At 44.1% G+C, this 27608-nt stretch overlaps 1 protein-coding gene across 1 annotated transcript in view; it reads right to left on the reverse strand.

The window, feature by feature from the left end:
- LOC139685595 (aquaporin-9-like) overlaps positions 1 to 14689 on the reverse strand; it is a 72780-nt gene extending 58091 nt beyond the window's left edge. The window contains exons 1-2 of the mRNA XM_071582540.1: positions 14392 to 14689; positions 4929 to 5173 (exon numbers count right to left, since the gene is read on the reverse strand). Coding sequence (XP_071438641.1) covers positions 4929 to 5173; positions 14392 to 14689 — 543 coding nt within the window. The remainder of the gene's footprint in view (positions 1 to 4928; positions 5174 to 14391) is intronic.
- Positions 14690 to 27608: the final 12919 nt, after the last annotated feature.

The following is a 27608-nucleotide window of genomic DNA, read 5'->3' on the forward strand; positions in this document are numbered from 1 at the left end:
TTGTTGGACAGGGATCTCAGATTAAGTGTTTAAATGGTGTATGGTGATTTTATCCCCCCTAAAAGTGATGTGCATTGACTTGTGACCAAAAACAGGCGTGACAGATGTGTGTGCGAAGTTGGTGACGCGAATGCTTTCGGACGAGCAAAAGGAAACTCGCACGCGGATCTCTTCCAAGAGCATTTCGACCATGCCTCGGCCACTCTACAGCCGTGACGCTGCCCCACCAGATATCTTCCTCTTCCCCCGCCTCAAATCCGTGCTGAAAGGACGTCACTACGGCTCAGTGGAAGCGATACAACAGGCCGTGATGAGGGAGCTTAGCAGCATTCCGCCTTCCAGGAGGCGTGCGGGGCGTGGAAAACCCGGTGGTAGCGGCGTGTGGACGCACAGGGGTGCTCCTTCGAAGACTTGAATAGAGTGAATGTATCTAGTCTGGTAAGACATTTAATCATAATAATTAATCAACTCCTGCCCTTTCCTCGTTTGCCCAACATTTTCCCCTCTATCACAGTCTTCAACATCCCACCTCCGATCAATACACCCTGCATTCATTGTGAGATTTTTCTCTCCTCCTTCTTATGAGATTCCTCCTAACCATCTCATCTCATCCCCACCACACCTTCCTCGTTTGTTTTCCTTTCCGTCCATTTCATCTTCTCCATTCTTCTCCACACCCGCATTTCAAAAGCCTCCAATCTTTATCTAACATCCTGCTCCAACGACCAACTTTCCGCGCCGTGCATAGCTACACTCCATATCAAGTTATAACGAATCTTTTCTTAACATCTATACTTGACGTCCCAGACATTAATTCCCTCCTCCCTTTGACAATTGCAGAAAACATTGCAAAATATTTTAACAAACTTAACTGGCTACATATGGAACCTTACAGGAAACTCCACATTCTGTCCTTACTCTATCAAATACTAAATTATAAAACCCCTCCGTATTTTGCTAATGACTTCAATATCCTTCATAGAATATATAACCTAAATACCATAAACATAAATTCGCATAAACCCGCTATCCCTCATCACAGCACAACTACGTACAACCAGTCATTTGGAGTCACGTCGGGATGTCGCCAGTGGAATGAGCTATCACCCATTTTATCTAATGCATCTAATCTCTCCCATCATTTATGGGAACACTTCATAAATCACTAATATCCCAGCAAATCAAACAGTGACAGCAAACAGACTTGGAGATCCTTCCTTTTTCTTTCGCAGGAGCGTCATCATTTGCACTGGCGATTGTAAATAGAAACAGGAATATTGTTTTACAAGTATTGCTTGCATATTATTGGTATGCATAGTATTTGTATGTATTGTATGTGTGTAGCTTGTATATTTTGTGTTATAGTTATTAATTAACTAGGCAAATAATGTATTGTGTTGCTGTATGTTAGTCTTAAGATATTACATTTATTTATTTAATAGCTATTTATGTACAATGTGTGAAATTTATCCTAAACTGAATATTGTAAATGTGTAACGAGGGGTTAGGAAGAAGAAGAGGAAACTCCATAGTATCAATATAAGCCCCAAAATAAGTACGACTATCCACCTATCTTCCTTGTGAAAGCTTCTCTCGCCCTAATGCAATTCTTCCAACTAATTTCCCCACAAATATGCCCATTTCGATTCAAAGCCATTCCTAAAAAGTCAACTGTTCCACTTAATCTAGTTTTAGTCATTATATTTTAACACTTAGCTTAGCCTATATCTTTCTGGGAAACCTCGTAGCAATTGTTTTGTTCAATCATTCGCATCCTACCTCTATGCACTGACATTCCAAAGCACTCGGCAACGCTCGTAAACCCTTGGATGGCTGACAAACCAGAGCTTGGTCATCAGTAAATTTAGCTGAATTATTTACATATTCCCCGCCGAAATTCATTCTTCTCTCCACTCCTTCCCAAGCCTCTTTAAATCATTTCCTCCACATATAAGCTAAACAGCTCCGGTGTAAGGCAGCCCATGAATTAGTCCATGAAGGACAACCCCTGCCTTACACCTATTCCTAACGCTGCCCATCCCGACTCCCCGTTCCCCACTCGCACCTGAGCAGTCTGGCAAATGTACAGGTAGCGGATTAGCCTCCTGTCCTTCCCATCTATTCCAAATTTCTGCAATATAGCCCTTGTTTTTCCTCAAATTCACTCTATCAAACGCCTTTTCGAAATCTACGAAACAGGCAAATACTTTATGTGTACACTCGTATTCCATATTGCTCTCTGTTAGTGACCTCATCACCGCTATGGTGTGCTTCTCCCCATTCCGACCCAAAAATGATAATATCCTAAGTAATCATTTGCCCTGATCTCCTGAATCCTCTGCTTGATGATCCTGAGATCCAGCTTTAGCTGCGTGCGATCTCAAACTAATTGTTCTCCAGTCCACACATCATGAGGCCTTCCCCTTAATTGGAATAGGAACTAACATTGATCTCACGAAGTCTTCCGGGCATATTTATTTTTAATAAATGCTACAGATTAGCCCATAAAAGCTATTCCTCCCAACTTTTCGTAAATCTTATAGTATTTCAGCGGAAATGTTGTCTACTTTCACGGCCTCATTTGATTTCGTCTCCGTCAACGCCCTTTCTATCTCACTATTTAGTAAGCCTGGACCCTCCTCATCTACATCATATACGGTATATGTTGTATGTTTGTGTGTATATATATATATACTATGTATAAATATAGTTTATGTATATACATATATGCACAATATAAACCATTAATACAGTAATCAACCCGAAGGTCGGTTTGGTATGGGTGATGGTAGGGTTCACACAGGACTAGGCCCAACGGCGTTTGAAATTCACACATCAGGGTAGGGGAGCCTTTTCCTGTGCCGGTTAATATATATTATTAGGTAATCTACCGGTTAAGGTAGGTTTTTGGATGGACACAGGTACTAAATAAATATTTTGTGACTCCTAACAAAACACAAAATTCCATCATCCTACTCTACAACAGGTGCCTCTTCATCTCTGAGTACTTCCTTCCTCCCTTTACCTCGTCCAACATCCCTATCCTGTTCCTTCCCTTTCCTCGTTTGCCTAACATTCTCCCCTCTATTACAGTCTTCAACATCCCGCTGCCGGTCAATACCCCCTTCATCCACTTTTCCTGCCTCCCTAGGATTTCTCCCAACAGACCCCTCTCTTCGCCCACCATAACAAGTACTTCCTCATTTGTTTTCTTCTCGGTCCATTTCCCCTTCTCCATTCTTCTCCACACCCACATTTCAAAAGCCTCCAATCTACGTCTATCCTCCTGCTTCAATGACCACGTTTCCGCACCGTACATAGCTACGCTCCATATCAAAGTTTTTACGAGTCTTTTCTTAACATCCTTACTCAACGTCCCTGTGATCAACTCCCTCCTCCTTGTGAGCGCCTCTTTGCTTGACGCAATTCTTCTCCTTGCGTACCTACTACTTTGACCGTGTTGGTCCATAACACTTCCTCGAGACGGAAACTGTTCTACCTGCTCTAGTTTTTGCCCTCCTATTTTAATGTGTAGCTTAGCCTTTTTCTTTCTAGAAAATCGCATTGCCTTTGTTTTATTAATATTGATTCTCATCCCATACCTGTCGCACTGAATTTCCAATTCACTCAGCAATGCTTGGCTGACTGACAAACTAAAGCTTGGTCATCAGCGAACCTAACTGATTTTACGAATTTCGCGCCCACTTTCATTCCTACCTCCAGTTCTTCCCATGCCTCTTTCATCATTTCCTCTACATACAGCAACCGTGATAATGGGCAACCCTGCCTTACACCTCTTCCTAACACTGCCCATCCGGACTCCCCGTTCCCAACTCGCCCTATTGACCTCATTACCACTATGGTGTGCCTTTCCCCTTCCTGAACCCAAACTGAGAATCCCCTAATTAATCATTTGCCCTAATCTCTATCCTTCTGTTTATGATCCTGAGAACCACTTGAGCTGCGTGGGATATCAGCCATGTTGTCCTGTAGTCCTTACATGATATAGCCTTTACCTTTTTCGGAATAGGAACTAACACTGATCTCACAAAGTCTTTCGGCCAGATTCCTTCCTCATAGATACTACGAATCAGCCCATATAGCCTCTTCCTCCCACATTTTCCTAAACCTTTCAGTAGTTCCACGGGAATGTTATCTACCCCCACGGCCTTATTTAGCTTCATCTCCATTAATGCCCTATCTATCTCATCGTCTAGTATGCCTGGACCTAAGCTATCTTCCTCTACGTCATGTTCCTTTTCTATGTCTAAATTTGTTGGTCTAAGTTCTTTAGAATACAGTTCTTCTATATATTCCTTTCATCTCTCTTGGATTTTTCCTGCGTCAGCTATTACCTTACCCGCCTTATCTCTAACTGTTAGCATAGATCTTCCTTTCTTATTTCCCAATAAAGATTTAACTTTGCTGCACAGCGCCCCGATTTCACCCTTCCTCTGCAAACTTTCCATATCCTCGCACTGCGTCTTCCACCATGCTTCTTTTGCTTTATTTGTTGTCCATCTCAATTTATTGTTTAACTCTTTGTACTTTGGACACAGACAAAAACACAGAAACACACAAAAAAGAGACTCACTGTGTTTCGAATTTTCTGTGGTCATAGCCACCTTCATCAAAGAAGAGAGGGATAGAACTGAAGAACTATATGTATATATATATGTTCACATGCACCTATATTTTCAAGTTATTTCACAAAAGTGGCAAAGGGAAAATGTTGGCCCGCCTATGAACCAGTCGATGTGAACTCGTACAGAATGAAAATGAAATCTCCTCATGTACTAATGACTTCGTCCGTCCCTGCCAAATCCTTCATCAATTGAGGAATTTGTTTCACTCACTGGCAAAAGCGTGTGCTTGGCCATCTTCTCAGTGTAATGCAGAGCTTGGTTCCGCCGGCGCGACTCACTCACCACGAGCACGAAGGTGCCCAGCAGCTCCGCGAAGAACTCCCGAATGGCGACGTTCTTCAGTCGGCACTTCTCCGATAGCTTGTCCATCTCTTCTCTCCTTCTGGAGCCTCCCCCTCCTCGATCCGGGAAGTCCCGAGGTCGAGCACCTCCGAAGCAGCAGCAGGCGAGTGAGCCCTTGCCGGCGGCGGCTTCGTTCTTCCTTCGGCGGTCTCTCCTCTCCCTCTCTGCTCTCCGGTCGGCTGCGACTGAAGGTGGCAGGCACTGGCTGCTCGCGCCGGTCCCCCTTCCCAAGCACTATCATTTCGCCCCCACCCACCCCCGGCATTCCCCCCTCCGCCTCCCTTGGCCAAGTGCGGCATATTTGGGTGCCTGCCACACCCTCTCAATCACCAATCCACCCTCGCGGGGAATTCGCTCCCGCGCAATCACTTCCATCACGATCATCGTTATGCTTTCCGGAGAATTCCACCCCTCCAAGAATCGCGCGAGGATTTTCGGGTTTCCTTTTGAATGATTGGTCACCGAAAACTCCCTGGGTGGCGAAGAACCGTCGCGAAGACGGCTATTTTTAACTTTTATTTCATGTTCCGAAGATGGTTTTTCGTCGTTGCATGCGTGGTGCTTGGGCGACGGCGTTTTTTTTTCGTTTGCGTAATTTTGCGTTTATCTTCTCGGACCCTTTCTCGCTAATAAAAATGAATTTTGCTCGGATTCGCGATGGTTGCAGTCATTCGTTCGTCTGGTGATAAATATCAATCCTTGTAACGTTTCGCACTATTGTTGATCGTCACTTTTCATTACTTTCACTCATCATTTCTGAAGTCCTCGGTTGATTGTCACCTCTTTAGAGCAACTTGGATTGGAATGCCTTGCTTATTATTCTGAAGAAATATGGAAGGATCCTCATGATGCTTACGGATCAACTAATAGATTGTGAACGAGTCGGCGCAATATCTAAAACCTTCAACAAAAGAGATGCGAGTAGATTGGAGGAGAGACATAGTATCGGTCAAATCCGTTACTAATGCTTAACGTTGCTTTTTAAACCTCGAATTCAACGCCCCTCGGTGTTATACCCAATCGTAATTATTTAACTAGATCTAAGATTATTTCTCGAGCAACAGTTTTCCAAAGTATTAAAAAACTGCATCTCTTTTCATCTCTATTCATCGACCTGATATATATTCATACTTTTTTCCCTCCAATTTTCATCACCGAAGCCAAGCCGGAAACACGAAATACAAGATGCCCCGCGCTTCCCATACCGATATGTCACGGCCCTGCCCATACCTCTGCACTGATTGCTGCGGTTCTATGGCGCTCCAGCTGTGTGTGCGAGCTCTTTCTCCAGGAAATGTTTACGGCCCTTGCTTCGAAGTATTTAGTTCGATGCCAGGATGGGCCAACATTGTATCGGTGCTCCTCAGTGTGAGAATGCTCGGACAAGTTCGACAGCCAAGGTGTTCATATAACTCATCCCACCTGGTGATTGCACCCCCTGCCACTCACGTTTCTGCTGCATCGCGGGGTATTTAGGTTGATGTAGATGTGAAACTCCCGAAGAATGAGGAGCGAAGAAATGTAGGCGTAAAAAACTTCCCGTTTGAATTAACTGGACGAAAACATCACCAGGAAATTCAAAGGAACGTGTACGCTATACTTGTGGAGATCATGTTAATGCAAGTTGCTTCCAGGTCGGAAAGCCCTGGCACTTGCTGCTAAGAGTGGATGGAGTGGAAGATTGCATCTATTAGAGACTTTTGAACACTCGCTCTGGGATCATTACACTCGTACTTATAAATTGCTTTGTCAAATTGGACATGCACCGAATTTCAACACACTAAGAACAATGAGACATGTAGCACCAAATTGGAATGTTTAGTATTAATTTATTTAAAAATTAATTCTCCGTGAGCCGTAGTTCCGTGATATTAATTTTAACAAAGGTGTAAATTTTCGAAGTTTGCACACGTTCATGAAGTAACTAGGGTGAGTTTCAAAGATACAAAGTGGAAATATGATTAGCATTTGCAATACCCGGGCATGTGTATGTTTTTGATGGGCCGTGGAACTACACACGACCGAACCTCTGCACGCTAGCCATCGTCACATCATACAATTCAATCCTATACTTCATATGACAAAGCTCATCCTTGCTTTGCATATTTTCTACCTTCCAAAGTGCGAATTCCCCCCTTTTCTAATTCCACAGGAAAAGCATTGGGCTGCGAAAGAGGCATTGAGAGCATTAGGATGCAGTACCTAGATTGACCAGTCTAGTCAATGGAATCCATGACATGGGCAATTGGCCTGTCCAGACAATTTTTGTTCACTTACCAAAGCAGGGAAATGCAAAGGAATGTAAAGATTATGGAACAATCAGTTTTATCTATTATTTGACCAAACCAATAGCAGAAAGGGCGAAATATAGTCTGGATTCAGGAAGGGCAAAGGAACACAAGACATCATTGGGTGTGGTAGGCGATCAAATGTTAGTCTTGATTGATCTGCGTTTATATTTCGTCGTTGGAAGAAGGCCTTCCGCAAAATCAACTCGGATGAACCGCAGAGGATGCAAAAAAATATTGGCATACACTGGACGGATAGAAGAATAATAAAATAGCAAATAGTATGTAGGCAAAACGGAAAGTGATGTCGAGAGTCGAGGATGATGAGAGAGGCATTGGAAAAGGTGCCAGAGGAGGATGCCGTCTGTATCCAACTCTCTTCAACATAACGCTGAAGAACCCACCACTTAGGAGAAGCCAGGGAGAAGCGAGAGGTGTTCGTGGTGGGAGGAGAGAGAATAAAGAGCGGGTGTTGTGGAGATGATCAAGTGGCACTGGCGGAATCAGGAGAGGAGCTGCGGCGATGTACGATGGGGGTATTGTGAGAATGGGGCAATAATTCAAAATGAGCACAAATGTAGGGAAGAAGAAGACGGAAGTGTTGAGAGAGTAAGAAGGGATGAAGCAATCATTGAAGTAGCCAAAGGAGGATAAACTGCTGTGCAGGTGATATCTTCTCAGTATTTATGCAGCTCAGTGACTTGCAATGTAAGCAGTCGCAAGGAGATTAGAAAGATTAGATGTATAAAGATAGATATAGAGGAGATTAGATGTATAGGATTGACGATAGTTGTATTAGATATACAGGAGATTAGATGACTATAGATATGAAAGCGTTTGACAAGACTTCTGAGAGAGAGTGGAATTCTAATAGAACTGAGAAAGAGATTTGAGGAAAGTTTCATTTGAAATGTGCTGCCAGACAACAGTGAAAGAATGGGCGTTTGAGAAGAAAGACGAAAAATACTTGGATAGTTTTGAAATATGGTTGTGGAGAAGAATACTTGAGGTAAAGTGGACTGAGGAAGTGCTGATGAGAACAGGAGAGGGAAGAAGAAAACTGATGAGAGAAATAAAAAAGGGAAAGATATCTTGGTTTGGGCGTATATTGCGTCGAAATTGCATGCTGGGAAGAGGCAGAGAGGAATAATTGAAGGAAAGAGAGGAAAGGGAAGGAGGAGGAATGGAATAAAAGATTGTGCAAGGAACAGCAGAAGTTATCGGCAGATGAAAGAGGATGCTGACGGACCGGCTGCGATGGTTGGCATTCAGTTGAGACTATCCCCTCGCCTTTGCATCATCCACAGGGTTTGTTCCAAAGATCAATAGCCTCGAATAATTATTTTTCATGTGGAAAGATGTAAACAGCTTCCTTGAAGTCGGGCATATTTAAGAAAATATGTCACTAGATTAAAAACTATGAAACGGAAAGAGACCATGATACCGTAAGATTTTTCCGCCGTAAACATAATTCAATTTTTAAAATCCTTTTTAATCAAAGTTAATCTTTTTGGAAGTTATGAAAATCCCACATGTATAGTTGCACAATTCCCCTCGAGGCACCCCAAGAGGTGGGTGTAGAGGGGTCACCAAAGTCGTGCGGCGGGTTAGGTCACCAGCCACACGTGCGCAGTCAATACGTCTTCATCCATCCACGCAAAACATGCAATCGAACAAATTAACTCACTCTGCAACAATTTACTTGTATGCAAGGATGTTGTTCAATAGCCGGTCATATACAATTCAATTTCAAAAACAGGAAAATACATGATAATATACAGTTCAAAAACAGGACAATACATGAACATTTGGTGACGGAACAATGTTATAAAAATGGGTATCTTTAAGATGCATGTATGATTACGATAAAATAGATACACGATCAATATTGATTATCCTCTTCGATATTATCTATTTTAATCTCTAATATAACCAGGACATAACGACATTTTAAATCCAGTGCCACTATCTTTCTCCCTGATTTCACGCACGTGATCTAGTCTACCACAGAGGGTGGGGAGGTGTAACATGCCTTGAAGATCTTCGGTTAAGTGGTCTGCCTCAAATGTGTGCTGTAAATTTAACCTGCATTTCATCATTAGGTAAACTATCCCCTCCAAACCTAATTCTTTCAACAGTGTCGTTTTCTTGGCAACTTTTCACCGACCTGCCTGCTCTGCGTTCCACTCGATCCAAAGCTAAGCCCACCTCATGGGGAACCTGCAGCGCACTCTGGGTAGAACCTAACTAATGTAAATTAATTAAGTTCTTCAACGCTATCATTGCATTTCCCAAGTATCCTTTCTATGTATCCTAACTTTTTATTTGCTATTCCCTAAATTTCGCGAATGCGTTTTCCTCAGGATGTTCCCTCAGTTATCGTGGCACGCCAATGTTTTAGCGCTTTTGCGTTTGCTGTATTTGTTGTCTGTACGTTGCTTATGTTTTTGGGTGAAATTTTTATCCACCAAAAATGCATGGAAACATTTCTTCAAATCTAATTCTAGCTCCAATTGAACTCGCATTCCTTTTTTATGTCATTTAAACTAAACCTGAATAATGAATAACTGATCGTAGCACTTTTCCACTTGATAAAAATATTTTTATTTACGACCGGGTTTCGATGTATTAAATCATCATCAGGTTTCGATGTAATCGACCGGGTTTCGATGTAATACATCGAAACCCGGTCGTAAATAAAAATATTTTTATCAAGTGGAAAAGTTCTTCAATCAGTTATTCATTATGTTCAAATTCCACCACATCACGCCTGAAGATACTCAATTTAAACCTGAATAATTATGTTACTGTTTATCACTGCATCGTCAGCAAAGGGACGAAGTTTACGGGAAACCTGAGCACTGATGTCATTCATGCACAGCAGGGCAACAGCGGATCGTCGCTGATTCCACTGCCTCTTCCACCACGCCTCTTCCGCTGTATTTTTTACCCGTCTCAATTTTTATTATTCAACTCTTTGTATTTCCTTCTTCCATTGACAGTTCCTATCGTTTCTTTTGCGACTTTCAATGTCCCTTTTTTCACATATTCCCATTTCTCCTCGCTGATAGGACTCAGCTCCCATCCCTTACTCAAGATTTTTTCCACAAAGTACTTTTATCTACACATATACTTCTCAGGTTTTTTTTACGATCGAAGAAACCCATTTTTTCAAAGAAATGTCCTTTTTCGTAACACATTACTTGCCTCAAATTTGACTTAGAATTAAGAGTTCCTTGCACTCACTTCGAGGAGGAGCTATCATTAAACTGTTGCATCCTTTTATGCAACTATTATATCAATTACAAACATATATTATGATTAATTGTGACATCTTGGAAGATCCTTAATACATTGCAGACAGCTTTCTTAATATTCGATAATTTTGAATTAATTATTAAAAAGCTAACTTCTTAAGCGCACATAAATATTTAGATAAACGACTTCCGAGTAACTCGTTGGTTTCAAATTATTTATTTCAGTTATCCTTTAAATAACTGCAAAGGTTTACATAAAACTGCACAGCTATAGTGATCAATTAATGTTGTACGTTAACCTCCATTGCACTAATGATCAAATTATGTGCATCCATGTTTGTTGCCCCAACAGTATTTAAGATATTCCAAAGAATTCCCGGTCAAGGCGAATGATTTTTACACTCTGAAATTGTTGCATTGAAAAGTATTTAAGAATTCAGTTTTATATATGAAAAAGCAATAATTTGATCGAGAATTATTATACTTTTGTGCACATATTTCCACCACATTCCACACCTAGGTAACAAGCCCTATAACATGAATTAAATTCGACTGCAGCTACGGATAAATTGGTCCGGCAAAGCCGGGAATAGTAGCCATGGCCGTGCATATTTCTTCGGTAAGTTGCTGCCGCGGAATACGATGGTTTCCAATTATTTCTTCAAGAGAAACCTTTTGAAGAATATCAGTTCGTATTCTTGAATTCTTCTTTCATTTTGTGATGCCGAATATACGAGTGCACCCACAGACCTCCGTGCGGAAGGATGTGATTACACACTAGATATCATATATCATCATCAAGCGTTACGTTTTTTTAACTTTTCGTGAAAACCTAAAATTGAAAATAAATCAGTTAGTGTAGATAATGTTAACTACAGGTAACCTGCACAACGTTATCTAACTTCGAGCTCTATGGGTTAAGAGAAAGCACAACCCCTTCCCCCACGTCAACGCTGTAGTCCATTCGGAGAGAAATGTCACTGAAATTGGTCATTTATATTTCTGACCCCCATTCCTCAAAACACAGTGGTTTGATTACTATACCACTTGAAGATATCTTCCAGCAAAAGACAGCCTTTTAAGTTTCACTTTGCAATAAGCAAACAGATGGTTCCAGAAAGTTCCAAAACTTTCCATATACATTTATACCTTTGGTGTGAAACGCATCTTGGGTGAAGTTTTTTTTTCTTTTTTTCAGGTTTACAGAAGGACTACCGAGATTCTGTTCTCATGTTTCAATATGTTTTTAATTTATAATAATGTGTTAATATCATCAACCTTCTACTTTAAATTTTTTATGTTGGTGGCAACGATTCCATGCCCTGGAGAGATAAATCCTGGATAACAATGCCAGGGTTGTTAAGACTGTCATGCAATAACTAGTCTCAAAATAATTTCTATATTCCGGGGTGCAATAATCCTGCGGATAGACCTCTCAGCCACACCCTGGATGGCCTGGGTTCGATTCCCAATTACGAGGCTGGGCACCCTCAGCTTCTATCTGTCTCTTTGGTGCATCAAAAATAAGTCTTTCTTAATTTTAGTAACACTGCATCCGTGAAATGGCTGGTTTTATTTTGTCTGGCGCAGAAAATGATCATTGAAGCAGGATAATAGGCATAGATTGGAGGCTTTTGAAATGTGGGTGTGGAGAAGAATGGAGAAGGTGAAATGGACAGAGAAGAAAACAAATGAGGAAGTACTTGGTATGGTGGGCGAAGAGAGGGGTTTATTGGGAGAAATCCTATGGAGGCAGGTAAAGTGGATGAAGGGGGTATTGACCGGGAGTATATTATTTAGGCAAACGAGGAATGGGAAGGAACAGGATAGGAATGTTGGACGGGATGAAGGGAGGAAGAAAGTACTCAGTACTAAAGAGGGATCTGGTGTAGAGTAGGATGCTGGATTCTTTATTTTGTTAGGACTCACAAAATATTTATTTGGTAGTTGTGTCCATCCAAAAATCTATCTTAACCGTTATATTACTTAATAATTAAATATATATATATATATATATATATATATATATATATATATATATATATATAAACAATTACACAATTACATATGATTATATAAACATTTACATACTACGGGAGCGCCCGAGAAACGAAGATCGCGAATGGCGATGTCAGTGCGATGCTTAAATGTGAGCCTTGGAAATTAAGGGGGTATATATAGAGCACGTATCAAGCGAAGAAGATTTGCTTCTGGGAGTGGACAAAGAAAGGAGCTTTTGGAGAAAAGGATTGACGAGAAGAGGAAGCCGAAGATAAAATTTGATTGGACGGCTCCAGAGGCGCGTAAGTAAACCGATGGCCATCATTGGAGGACACATTGATTGGAAGAATAACATTTGAAAGCCAAGGGTGGTCTTCTACACTCAGGCGATGGCATACAAAGTTTGCATAAAAAGCGTCGTCAAAAGTTTCGTTTTTTTCAGATATTGCTACAATGCCTCAACATTTTTCAAAATAAATCCGTCGAGCCTCGAAACACTTCTGCAAATGGCTACTCCTCGATTCAAAGGTTCCCTGGTCGGCGGATTCCCGAAAGTCCGCAAGGGTAGGCGGGCAAGCGTCTTTGACGGAACTTAGGGTCCCATGGTGGTGTCTTTTGAGGGAGGGAGGATTTCACTTTTGGGAATACGAAATATTCTGGTGCCAAGCGGAGACTGTGAGGGGGTCGGGGAATCGTCGCGATGCCGTTGCAGAAGGCCTTCGCAAGCAGACACTCGACTCTCCTCTCGGTCGTTCGCCAAGTCCTTCGAGACGAGTTCAGCACAGATATGTCGCATTACCAAATTTCCGGTGATAATGGCGTGTTCACTGTTATCTTATGTCAATGCCAATAATTCGATCTGCGATCGTGCGCACATTCTTAACAACCGACGACGGCCTGAATCCAGCACTTCACGCACACGCTGCACGTCGTCGTCGCTTCTCGCCGTCGACGGCCTTTCAGTGCGGGGGGCTGGCCCTCCACACCCTCCCTCGGCCATCTTTCAAGAGGTTGTGCCTCCTAAAAACTGCAGTTCGTGAGATACCCTCATCTTTGAACACTTGGTGGACGTCTCCGTAATAGATTTCCCCAATCCAACCCTAAAATTGTTGGCGTTCCGATTAGCAATCGTTCGCTGCATTTTGCGCTTGCCCCGAGTCATTCGGCAGGAATCCACTAAAAACACGAACTAGCCCGAACGAACGCTTGCAGGCGATTGGCGGGTGGTGAAGGTCATACGCCCCCGCCACCGATCCCGTGTGGTGCGAGCGCGCAGGTTCGGCGATGAGGGTCCTGCGGAGAGCTGCCGCAACTCGTGGCGATGATATCATCTTCGTTCCATTCGTGCTTATTTTAGGGGAATCCCTTGGAGATGAAATTGCTTTTTTTTACTTTTTCCCTTGACATATTTCCAAATGTTGTTTATTTCGCCACAGATTCTCTCATGTACGCCTCTAAGTGACAATCAATTTAAATGTAATTAAATTCGTGAATTAAACATTCCTCCACGGATAATAATATCCCATCTGTAAACTTTGCGATCAAGGGACATCAAAGTGGGCCATTTTCACGCACCTCACTTGTTCCTTACAGTCATCGACTACTACATTTAACCATGCAGAGCTGTTACTAATTTTTTTGCGGTAAAATATATAAATCAAGTGAAGCAAACGCATTTACTATATTTTCGTTGCTCGACGAGAGTTAAGAGGTGGAATTTGTCCCCCGACATTCAATGTCACCTTGTAGGCAATATATTTGCTGTGCTTCAACGAATCAGATTCTTCGGATCAAACAATTTCCGGAGGCACGTGGTTGCTGCGAACCTTCATCGGGGTTCCGCCAACTGACACATACATTCCGTCTTGAGTGTCAGTGCCACTCCGGGGGTAAGTGGCCTCATCCGAAGGCCATCCGTTGGCCTAGAGAGAGAGAGTGCCCTCTGGCAATGGACCTCCAAACCCATCCCATCTGCCGCCTCGCACTTGCCCACTCTGTCCGACGACAGCGTCCCGTCCACTCGGATGCCCCGTGACTGTCTTCGGCTGGGAGGTTTTATTGAGTCTGCCAGTTGTCCTTGACCTTGTATTCGACCGCTGTCCCGTCTCGACGACACGGGGCCGGTTCCTGTCGGCAATCCTCCCCGCGATGGCATGGCGACAGCTCCGATGTGCTCCGCCCCGAGCGTGGGGGGCGAGGGGGTGGTGGGGTCATCGTTTTTCAGCATCTGGAGAGATCGAACTCCCCTCTCCCGATCCGTGATTTCAGAGGAGAGGCTTCTCTTCGGAATCGGTTCCAAGTGCCCTCCCCGGCACGCCAGGAGAACCACGCCTAGAAGTCACACCCCCGACGGCACCCACCCCCAAGGCCTCAGCCGCCCCCCACACCCGCCGCACCTCCGTGGTACCTTAATTAAGTCACAGCTGGCCAAAAGTGCTAAAGTGTGGCGTCCGGAAATTGAGCACCATGATCTCACCGATGAGGAATCCGTCCCATAACTTCCGTTCGTGCGTGTTAAATAAGCATCCGTGGGATCCTGAAGGTGACCATTTTGCAAAGACACGATCACTTTCAATTTCTGCTGAAAATCTCCGAGGTCAACCTGATACAGTTTTTGTTGAACGAAAATCGTGGAATTCTCCGACAATTCGATCTCATAGAAACAGTATTTTTCCTTCACTCGGTCATATTTTCTAGAGATTGCTTTCAATTATTTATTTAATTTTCTCAACTAAACGGAAGAAGTTGTTTTGGTTGCATTTTATACCAAGTTAGTGTAATTGATTAATTTCTCCGAGGTCTTCATAGTGCCTCTCGCGGGCTGTTGTGGTTTATTATCACCTGATTTAGCAGAGCTCAAGAGTAATAGTATTATGAGACAGATTCGCGACTATTGGTGACATCGAAAATAAAATCGATTGTAGCGAGGTGCGGCGGCGAGGATTCGCCGGCGGCAACGGGGTCGGCGAAGGCGTGCAGTTCGGAGCAGAGTGCGTCTCATTCACGCTTGCCCATCTCGGCGCGCTGAATCGGACGCTCCCATAGATAGAGCCAACGAGCGGTGGTAACATTTCGGCCTCGTAAGGCTATGCTCGGGTAAGTTCTAATCTAGGGTGGAATCAAGGCATGTAGCGTACTGCAGAAACTTCAATTTCACATCTTCATTTTTGTATCGATAAAGGTACCCGTATCTTTCGCAGGTGTCTTTCATGTCCTCTCCTGCTGACATCCCTCTTTTTGCTGAAACCACTCAGACAACTGGCATTTGGCTTCTTTTGCCGGCCCTGTTCTTTCGTCACAGCGGAAGGAGTTCATCTCGATCGAGCAAGGTTTGATGACACGGCGGGGTGCTCAGTTGAGGGCTATTTGCCAGCGGTTCCCGTGGCAAGAATTACGTCTTAAGAGCCACTTTCATTCTGATAGTGGAGAAATGCTGTGCTCCTGCGCTTTTCTCGGACCCTTTGTAATGGTCTGGTTTTCATTTTTAAGGAGCTAATGCTTAATTTCATAGTTGCGGGAGAGTTTTTCTTTTTTATATTGTCAATTTTCACATATTTAAAAAAGTCAGATTGGTCTCTCTGATTTGACGGGTAAATTGTAAATATACCAACCAAGATAATTTTAGAAAAGCTTTTATTTCTAAATACTACGTTCAATGTCATTTTATTTTCATCTGGTTTTTTTTCAAATTATTTCATTCAAATAACGACCTTGGCGAGCGATGCACATCTTGAGTCGTTCAAAAAAGTTTTCGAAAACTCTTCTCAGCATACCTTTACCGCGTTATTCCAGCGATGACATATGTCGTAAGTGCCTCCTTAAGAGCCTTCCAAGGTCCTTGGTCGAACTTTTTAAACCTCAGCATTGAGATACCTCCAAAGAAAAAAAGTCGCATGGGAACAAATCCGGGGAGCGAGCGAGGGGGTCATGGAACAACATCCCCTCGTAAGGAGATCAGGCGGCCGATTCTTTTGCAGGATTTGGCGTGAATGACGAACAGTAAGAGCCGTGACACCATTCTGTTGAAACCGAAAGGCTTCTTGGTCCTGTATTCCTAGCCATACTCCTCCATTTTGGGGAGTCAAAGGTTCTCCAGCATCTCGCAATCGCGCACAGAGTTCACAGTAAGAGTTGAACCTCGAGATTAAAAAAAAGTAAGGCCCAATAATGCCGATGGAGGACACAGCGCAGCAAACTGTCACTTGTGAGCAATGAAGAGTACTTTGGTGAAGTTTGCGAGGATTGTCAGTCGCCCAGCGACGAAAATTTTTCTTATTTACTGAACCGGAGATGTGAAAAGGCAGCGTCGTCGATAGACTCCAGCGCCATCTGCATGGCCACCACACTATTATTGTTCTTAAAGAATATTTCTACAACAAAGAGTCGGTGCTCCACAGACCATTGCAATTTGACTACTGAAAATGGCGTTGTTTCCCCAAACTACTCCCACTCCGCTAATTTACCTGCGCGCTCTTCAGTGACTTTTTAAAACTAGGGAGTACATCCTGACTCACCCTGTAATCATTGCACCCAGCACGGCTTTCGATATTTCAATAGTGGTGAGTGTCGTTGCACGCTCTTTTTCCCGGCGGCCACGCGACGAGGAAAACGCGGTATCGGTGATTTCAGAATGACCACGTGATATTTCAAATTTCTGGCACAATGACCGAACTTCTGGCCAGCTTCTCTCGGTCACCGATGCTCTGCGCGTTTCCAGGAGACGGCCCGCCGGCGCTAAGTGCTCCCGATTGATACAGATTAACGCGGACCAAAGTCATCGAAATGTGTGTCCCACTCAAACGAGATTGTCATCTTTCGGTTTTTTGTGGGGTCCTCAGAGAGGTCAATTGTATGGCTCGTGGTAATCGAAAAGCAAATCATAGGAAAGAAAGAGAGTGAAAGAGGTAATTTAAAAATACAGAAAAGCGACACCCACATCGTAAAAAGCGAATAGTAATCGGTCATTATACCTTCACATCTGCGATACGATTGCATTGTGCTTCGTATTTGAAGATTAATAAGGTGTGATCACAAAAAGATAGGACTGATTTTATAACGACACACCTTCGCCAATGTTTCTTCCAGCCCTCGAACCCTGCCTGGTAAGCCGCCTTAGGGATCCTCTTCAGGTCTGCCGTACAATTACCTTTAATGTCCGCAATAGAGTGGAATCGGCGCCCTTTCAAGGTTGATTTTCATTTTGGAAACAAAAAACAATCTGATGGAGCCACGTCTGGAGAGTAGGGTGGCTGCGGGATCACGGAAGTTCCGGTTCTGGCGAAAACATCCGCACCCGCGTCACCACCCGCGGGACGAAGTTTGATGCGACGCGCGTCATGCCTAAAATGTCTGTCAAAATTGTCTGGCAGGATCCAAAACTAATGTTCACTTCCTCGGCTATCTCCATAAAAGTTAAACGGCGATTTGCCCGCACCAAATTGTTCACCAATTTGACATGGTTGGGGTCTGTCGAAGTGGAAGGCCGCCCAAGTCGCGAATCTTTATCTGTCTAGGTTCTGCCCGATTTAAAACGAATGCACCACTCAAAATACTGGCTTCGACTCATAGTTTCATTAACGAAGGCTTGTTGAATCATTCCAAATGTCTCCGTAGCACTTTTGCCCAGTTTGAAACAAAATTTCACACACACACGCTGTTCTTCCAGCTCCTTCATTGCTGCCGTTGCACGCGGCGACGAACAGGTTAAGACACGTACCGCTGCTGCTGCGTAACGACTCAACGTAAACAAACGCAACACCTCTCGTTTTAGCCGTTAGGTGTGCCGCTAGATAGCGGACTGTGTCTCATTTCGATCCGTTAAACGGTTTGCGCAGAATAAAATCAGTCCGGGCTTTTTTTTCATCACACCTTGCACTTGTTCAAAGATTTTAGTGTTACAAGCCTGAAAATACGGAAGATCAAAATGAATGCAAAAATGACGCAAATTTGCTCATTGTATCCCGCTCATCTTGAGAGCATGGGTGTCTTCGCCGAGGGGGTGATGGGTCAAAGCGGGCAAAGAGGAGGCCGCATGTGTAACCGGAAACGCGAAAGGTGTGCTTACATTGAACCGACCATAACCACTGTATTGGGGCAGAGCCCCCACCCCTGACCCCTCGGTTAGGCTATCGGTGCTCCACTACCTCTTCCTCCATCATCTCGCCAGGAAGGCCATCGTCCCTAACAGGGCCATGCATTGATTCCTATTCACGGGCTGATCTCCCGCCCTTCGGATCTCCCGCCCACCTAAGGAGAAATAGACAAGACACACAAAGGAAAGTGGGTGAAACAGCTCCTTTGGTGGGGGAAACAGCTCCCTAACGCCATCTCTTGACCAAAGAATCGGGGCACTTGGTTGCTTAAAGTATCGCAGATTTCATTGTCAATTACGTTTCCTGGAGAGCTCAAGTGGTTAAGAGCCTCCGCCCGGCAAGTGGAAAGATCCGGAGTTAAAATCCCAAATATATATATATATATATATATATATATATATATATATATATATATATATATATATATATATATATATATATATATATATATATATATATATATAAGCGACATAAAAAGAAATAAGGCCGTGGGGGTGATGACATTCCCGCGGAACTATTGAAATGTTTAGGAAAATGTGGGAGGAAGAGGCTATATGGGCTGATTTGTAGTATTTATGAGGAAGGAATCTGGCCGAAAGACTTGTGAGATCAGTTTTAGTTCCTATTCCAAAAAAGGTAAAGGCTACATCATGTGAGGACTACAGGACGATAACTTTGATATCCCACGCAGCTCAAGTTGTACTTAAGCGCTTAGTACTGGGTGAACTATCATCACCAATCAAATCGGCGTTAGGGTTGATTACTTTGTTTATGGTTTACACGTCTCTTTAAAGAATTAGTTTTCAGTGTCAAGTTTACCATTTGGTAATAAGTTCAATGTATTTTGCAATTTGTGCATAGCATTTCACATATACATGTATTCTTACAATTATCATATGCATATTTGTAACTTTTCTTTAACATATTTACATTGTTTGGGAAATGCTCGAATACCTCTGCAGGTAGATTTTTGCCCTCAAGTTTTGTTTTGTTGAGCAAATTAATTTTTTCGATATTAGTTCTTAGCGCCCGGCCTTGTGCATTAGGTCATTTTTCCTTATCAAGTTAGGATTTCCGCCGCCCTTCCCTGATTCTTCACTAGCTCTTTCTTTGTTGAACAAAATGAAAATTCCACGGTCTACTTCGCACGGTAAACCCTTCTTCATTGATATGGCGCTGACAATGCGTCAGCAGCAACCGTTGCATTGTGAAACATGTTCAGTTCGCCAAATGCAACGACAGCGGAAACTTGCGAAGCCGCAGTGGAATTTCGCTCTCCCCTGATCGAACCATCTGGCGAGACGCCAGTAAGTAAAGTTTCGGGAAATTTGTAGAGAGGTTTTTCATCTGTCTCACTTGTAGTAGTAGTATTTAAGGGAGGCGACCGACAGCTGAGGTCATTTGCGTCATTAAGGATGGACAGGAAAGGATAAAGGGTGGAGAGAAACCCGGCGTCGGCATTAGCCTACTTTTAAAGAAAGGCGCCAAGGGGTCCGAAGCTTAACGTCCCATCCGACGGACAGCGTACTCACCCAAAGTGCTCTTCAGAAAGCACCTTAAGTAGGGATCGAGATACCTCTTATAAATATTCAACACCGCCGGGATTTGAACCCGGGCCCTCTGGGTGGGAAGCCAGTACGATAGCCACCGCACCAATCCCGATCCCCTGTCTCACTCGAATACGCGCATCTAGAAGAAAGGTTTCGGTGTTGAAAGAGGATGGAGACTGTCTCATCTTCAAAACAGTACACACTTGGCTCTTGTGACCCCAACCTGATCTCTAATTTTGAAGGACCAACTTCGAGGAAGAGTTTTTCATCAAAAAAACCAGGCGTTGGCCAACTGAGCCTGTTTCCGATGCCAATGACTTCGAGGGACTGTAATCAAATAAAATGTGTACCTAACACACATTATCACTGAATAAATAAAAAACTCCGCATATGTCTTGGTTGGACTTCGACTTGTGTTGTCGTGACGATTCACCTTCAGTGTGCTGAAGGGGGCTACTTTGTGGCCGAAATACGCGTATTTGTATTCACCTTTCTTATCCCTTTCCTTTTTTACCCTTTGCCCCATCCTTTGAATTCTGGCGTTGGCCAACTTATCTCAATTGTACTTTGTTTTGAAAGGTAAATGTTTACGGCTATTGGAGTTTTTCATATATTCAATACTACTAGCCGTAAGAGCTCAATTCAATCAGTACACATTATCACGTTAAGTTAACAATATATCATAACATTGAAAGTTTTCACAATCGCTAATACGAATAAAAAAAGGATGATCATTCTTTTTGGAGCAAACCTCGAAATGGAATTCAATTTTTTTCCAGTGTGGAATGCAACTACAGATATTACGCAAACGTTATTTTACTTATATCCCCAGCCTCCACATTGAAATCCCAGTGTCTAGTTCCATATTTCAAAGTTTTACAGGCTTAATAGAAATGCTTGAGACTATGAATGAACTAGACTTTAATATAGATAACGTTTTAATGATGCAATACGATTATTCGGGGCAACTTTTTGGAGCATCAAAACACATATTCCGGCTTCACTCTGTAAAGTATTTGTAGCTAATGGAATTGGCGACACGATGAATCCTTTGAATGGATTACGATCCGCTTACACGTAATTAAGTCCAAGGACGTGCTACTTCTGTCAGGCTATCTATCCTTGGTACTCTCGCAGAATCTCTTCACATTTAAATGTACCCGCCTCTCACATTACCGTGTTCTCACCACGTGCAGAGTTACTGCGCATGCGCGACGTCCCCCGCGATGGTGCCGTCGATTGTCACTTGGCAGGAGTTGGTTCCAATCTTGACCGTTCGAAGCGCGAATACGTCAGACGTGTCATGCGTTCTGGGGAGCCGTGCCATCTTCCGATGATATGACAAACTTCGCTTCGCAGAGCTCTTTCCCCGCCACGCGACACACAGGCGGGAATTTTAAATAGTTCCAATGATTCGATTCTTACGATTTGGCTCATGTCGATGACTAAATTTTCAAATCCAGCGAAATGATCCAAGTTCTAACAATTAACCAAATTCAATTTGGTGTATTATGAATAATTATAAATAAAAATCATGATCAGGACCATAAACGCCATGCACCAGGACCTTGTCAGAGAAATGAATGAATGATGAAGTGAGAACATGCGTCATTTACGACGGTGAAATTCTGACGATGAATTAGATTGTCGTGGTCCGGCTGACGTTACTTGCATGAAAGTTCAATGTTGTCCCCCCTCCCCCTGTCGAAATGTGGCCCGTTAATACATGATAGACGACGGCGTGTGTATATTTGTTGTGCAGGTGCCATAATTCCACAAGTTCGCTGGTATAACTTCATATCTCCGCTTTGTCCGAATCGTGGATTAATATTAGAACCTCTTCAGACATATCGTTTTCTCTAAGCTTCGCTTTAACCTGCTAACAGGGCTGGCTGAAATGGACTGTGGATGCCGTTCATTGTTGGCATTTGTCTACCAATCAACCGCTGCAGAGCAATTGCTCGCGCATTTAACTCTTTCGTTTTGCTCGAATAATATTGGAAATACTATATACATTAGCTCCGATTAATTATTGCCCAAGGTGTTCCAAGAGGGGGTTTCACACGCAATTAGGATTTCTCGCGCATGGAAGTGATTTCAATGCAGGTGGCTCCACGAGACTGCGTGGAAGATTCCTGTTTTAAAGCCGTGGAGTGATTCCTGGTGTATTTTTGATTTTTAATGAAGATCTGAATAAAGACGCCAAAGATATTAATTTTTCATCAATGAAAGAATTCTATTAATTATTCAGCAACTGGATACACCAGGTATTTATTACGAGTATACAATTAAAAAATAAACTTTTGTAAAGTCATCCAAAACTATGAGTTTGTTTGGGTATATTTAGGTGCTCAATATTTCGGTAGTTGATACCCTTAGTTATGAAGATTGGAAGACCAATTGGAACATCGCCAAGTGGGCTGAAAATGGATATGCAAGTAATATGTAACCCAGGCAAATGATATAATTAATTCAAACCCACAGGGCAGTGTGTGCATTCCATTTATCAGCACGGGTTTAAAATATTGCGCATGGTTGTTTTATATCTGAGAAATGTCAGTACTTCTCTCCCCGTCTGTTAATTACTAATAGCTCGTCAATTGAAGATGCGTTTTCAGGGGTTCATTTGTCTTTTATATTCGCACAATGTGAGTTTTAGCGAAGTCGTGCTTCAATTTCGGACCTTATCGTTGATTTACTCTCCTGAACGGCGTGTGACTGCAGACAGCCATTGTGGGGCGTGGTGCACAGGTTTCATTTTTCCTAGAAAGCGTGAGTTTCAATACGATGGGAAACCCATAGAACTCACATGCTAACGAGAATAGAGGTCTTTCCAATAAATACGAGAACTGAGGCTATAAAAACTTTTGCACAATTTTGCAAAATTTAGTCTACATCGATTTTATCCCCTGTTCGAAGTGCTCTCCATCCGTTGCTAAGCACTCATTCCATCTTCTTTTCCACTGTTTCAAGCACCCTTGGAAGTCCTCGGCAGTTTGGCTTTTTAGTTTTCTCGTCGTTTCTTGCTTTATGGTGTCTTCCACATCTTCCCAGTGATATGTCCCCTCGTACATTTTTGCATTTTGGGAATGGGAAAAAGTCTCAGGGGGCGAGATCTGGCGAATAAAGAGGATGATCAGGGATGGTGATTGAATTGTTTGCCTGAAGATGGCGAACAATCAATGCTGAATGCGTGCAGGTGCATTGTCGTCATGGTGAAGGATCCATCCGTCATGTTCGGTAGTAAAATACTGCGCACTGTTGATTTTCATAAATTCAGTTCATCAGCTATCATCCGGACAATTTTTCGACGATTGGTAAGGCCAAGGGACCGCACACGATCAATGTTGTCGTCAACACAGGAGGTTAAAGGTTGTCCAGGCCTTGCATCATCCGTGGCGTCTTGTCGGCCATCTTTAAATCCAATTGAAAACGCATGTTTTCTTCAGAGCATTGTCATTGTAAACAGCCGGCAACATTTCAGTGATCTTTTGATAACGTTTACCGCACTTCATTTAAAAACGTGATGTTGATTCGTTGCTCCGTGATTTCGTCAATTTCCATTTTCGACAAACAGTAAAAACAAGGATAACAGGAACTAACATAACTGGCACCATACGCACAGCTTGACGATCCGCCAAGCTCAGACGGCTCATTGGGTCTCGGGCAACTGGCGCCGCTAGTAGTGGGCGGGGTGCTATAGTCCGCGTCATGACTGCCAGATTGCACCAGTTCTCGTATTTATTGCACAGACTACTAATATGATATACCATCGCAATTTTCTGATTTTATCTTTCGCTTAATCATTTTTATCAAAAATAGTCGGTGTTAGATCCAATAAATATCGATTTAAGCGAAATAAAATGACGTTATAAACACCGGTATTGCACCTGTGCCTTATCGAGTGCACGTATACTCATACTCCTGCGTTTTTGAACAAATATAAACAAATCCATTGCGGTGTACATCTCGCAATTTAACATTATAATTCATTAATTGGTTTGCTTTACTTGGGAAAATTAATATAACGCTGTTAGCAAAGCAAACAAAGACAAAAGGAGCGGATTTCCAGTTTTCTAAAGTGTCCCGTCACTTTCAAACGACCTCTGCGGGTGTGTAGCCGTAGGCCAAAGTTCTACATTGGACTACACCTATAATCCCCGCCAATACGACGGACACAATGGCACTCACTAAACCCTTCCGAGCGTAATACTCCGCTATCGACAAAAGCACGCGAATGTCTCGTAATCCACCCGAACGTAAGCCATGTCCCATCTCCATTCACGACTGACCGCAGCCACTGATGCGACGGAGGGGTCGGCGCGGAGGGCGTCGCGGTTGGGGGGTGGCAGCGCCTCCCCCCACCCGCAGTCGGGCCCCTCCCTCCGAGGGGGCCTTTCTCGACCACGAGAGGACGACGGGGATGGAAGCGGGGCCAGGGGAAGTGCATGTCCGAGCGAAAAATGAACATCTGGAGAAGCGTGTGGACGAGTGATCCGAATCCGGAATCCCTGCTCGCCAAGTGCGCGGACCTCGATAGAAGGTGTGTGGGATGGATGGTGAAACGGTGAAGCTGTCTTCGAGTATCTCGTTTTGAATCTGGGCGTGGGTGGGAATGGGAAGTTGGGACAGGGCAGAGTATTTTATTGTGCCGCGACTATCCATGGCAGCGCGGTAAAACCGATCGGAAAATTTAGTGGGTGGTCTGCCCTTCCAACGCAGCCGGTCGCCAGTTTGCTCCGAGAATTTTGAGCAGAAAGACGGGCCTCCGCGTGAGGTGTGTTTTTCGACTTTGTAACAAGACACGATTGGGCGCCCAGGCACACGCCTCATGACCCCAGCCACACGTCCTTCGTCGTTACCAACTTCCTGGTCCTGAGCACCACCCCCCGGTGGTCCGCCGGCCCCATTACACTCCCGACTTGGCTCCGTGAGACTTTAGGTCGTTTCTCCGACTGAAGAGAAAGATGCAAGGAAAGCATTGGGAGACCGTGTATAACATCCAAAAGCATGTTACTCTACGTTCCAGAGAGAGACAATCCCGTCGAGAGGAGGGAGTTCCAGGGGGCCTTCTTCTTAGGCGCGGCAGACACGTCTCCACGCAAGTGTATTATTGATGCAGGGGGGGGGGGAGGGTGTTTTGAAGAATTTTAAGAATTTGTACAAGTGCGATCAATAAATCTATTTTTACTAGAGAACGTGCATTACTTTTATAGTGGACCCTGTCCCTCGCATGAAGAACAATGGTTATTCATGCATATTATTATTGGCATTGGTATTCTATCGGTTAAGGTAGGTTTCGGATGGAGACAGCCCATACGACAGCAGAACAATGAATTCCCTTCCCCCTCCTGACCAATAACGCGAGCTGAAATTTGACGCTGCAACTCCGCATGCTTCCCTCCTCCATTCCTCCCTCCCTTCCGTCCAACACCCCTATCCTATTCCCGCCGTTCCCTCATGCGGAGGGCCGTTGTGCGTCCACCCTTGCAGGAGACGCACGGCATGTTGCCCACCGCACATGGTACGTACACCACGTTGGGTGCACGGATGGAGCGGATGTTTTGCGGGAAGTGTGCGGCGACGCCGTGCTCCCGCGAGACGAAAGCGATTGGCCGGGGGACATCTGCAACTCGCGATGGAGCATTTGTCCATGAATTCTAAATGCCTCTCTTTGAGGTCAATATGGGAGAGAGAGTTCCCTCAAGAGTGAGTTTAACCTTAGGATGCCGGGGAAAAACCCGGTGTTCGGGTCGAGGTCGGTGTTGTTCATGGAGAGATGTTTGCAGACGACGGTAAACAGTGTTTTCTGAGTAGCAGTGTTCAGGGTGACATTTAGTGGTGAGGAAGTTGTGCGTGGCTAAAATATTCATCTTATTTTTCTGTTGTGTGGAAGATATGGTGGCCATGGACGCACACGGAGAGGGACTGGGATGCATCGTGTCTGCGGGTGTATCATGACAGTTGCACAGCATTGCTGGTATCACTGCTGGGTCAATGTGAACCGTTTTTTCGATGTGGTTGTCGATGGCAAGTCGAGCAGCAAGCAATAGTTCTGTGTGAGAGAGTGGATGTGGAGGAGAAGGATTTAAGTTCTTCAGGGCCCGGGTTCAAATCCCGGCGGTGTTGAATATTTTTCAGAGGTATCTCGATCCCTACTTGAGGTGCTTTGTGGAGGGCACTTTGAGTAAGTACGCCGTCCGTCGGATGGGACGTTAAACTGCGGACCCCTTGGCGCCTTTCGTAAAGAGTAGGCTAATGCCGACGCCGGGTTTCTCTCCACCCGTCATCCTTTCCTGTCCATCCCCTATGGCGCAAATGACCTTAGCTGTCGGTCGCCTCCCCTAAAAACTACTACTACTACTTCAAGAGGGATCCCCAATGGCTCCTGGCCGCGATTCAAAATTATGAGTGCAACATCAGTGTACGTCGTGTTCAATGCTTCCAGTTGCAGTGCCTGCGTGTTGAGGACTTCTGCTCGAGTTTCCCCGCGCGTAGGGTCACCGGTCCCATGGCAATGCCTTAGGGGAGCATGCTGCACCCAAGTGTTGGTGAGACGTAACGCGCCGCGTGCTAAGCGGTGAGTTCCACAAGTTGCGACGCGAAAAATCGCAACATTTTCAGCTTGGGGAGTGACGTGGTCGCTGAGATGGGCGGAGAAGAGATCGAGTACTGTAAATTTTGAATTGTCTCGCGAATGCGATGGGCCTTTAAACGAGAGGAAGGAAGGAGGGGTGAAGGGTGTATTGACACCCGACTATGAAGAAAGTCGCACAAGAGAAACACAAACCGCTGGAGGAGAAACAAGCCGGAGAAAAAAGTTTGCCGCGACCATCGAAAGAAAGATAAAAACCATGATTGGAGATTTATGAATTTACAGAGTAATTTTAATGTTATGGTATATTTAATGGTGGCCGCTCATAGTTTTTGCTTGCCTTTCTTTGTCAAGTTATCCCATACACTTACCGCATGTGATTAAAATACTTAGACTGATGAAGGACTTGCAGAATGTATCAGGAGGATAGGTGATAGGCTAATAAATAGGTGATTTCATTGTGTTTTTACGAAAATGTAGTTGATGGACCGGGTGCCCATCACCAAAAACCGCCTTGATAGCGGCATCTACTGTGGTGTGGGTTTCTCGGAAACCCACCTTACTATTGGTTAACTCTCCCAAGCATATCTTCATCATAGTATGTAGCGCGGGTTTCTCAGTAACCAAGGCAAGACAGTGTCCGCTACCGTCGTTTCTTGTTGCTACAATGTTGCCACTATGTAGCGACTCAGAAGTCCCTCCCCCTCCCCCCCACCTCCCGAAGGCGCGATCCTATGTAAAGCGAGACGCTCCTGAAGCAGGGCCTCCATTCCCTTCCCGATTCCCATTCCTTACCGATTCTTCTTCCGATACCCTTTCTCTGGGCCCGTCGGTCGA

The sequence above is a fragment of the Hetaerina americana genome, unplaced genomic scaffold, assembly GCF_022747635.1.
Source record: "Hetaerina americana unplaced genomic scaffold, ioHetAmer1.1.p SCAF_118, whole genome shotgun sequence".
Taxonomy (NCBI): Eukaryota; Metazoa; Arthropoda; class Insecta; order Odonata; family Calopterygidae; genus Hetaerina; species Hetaerina americana.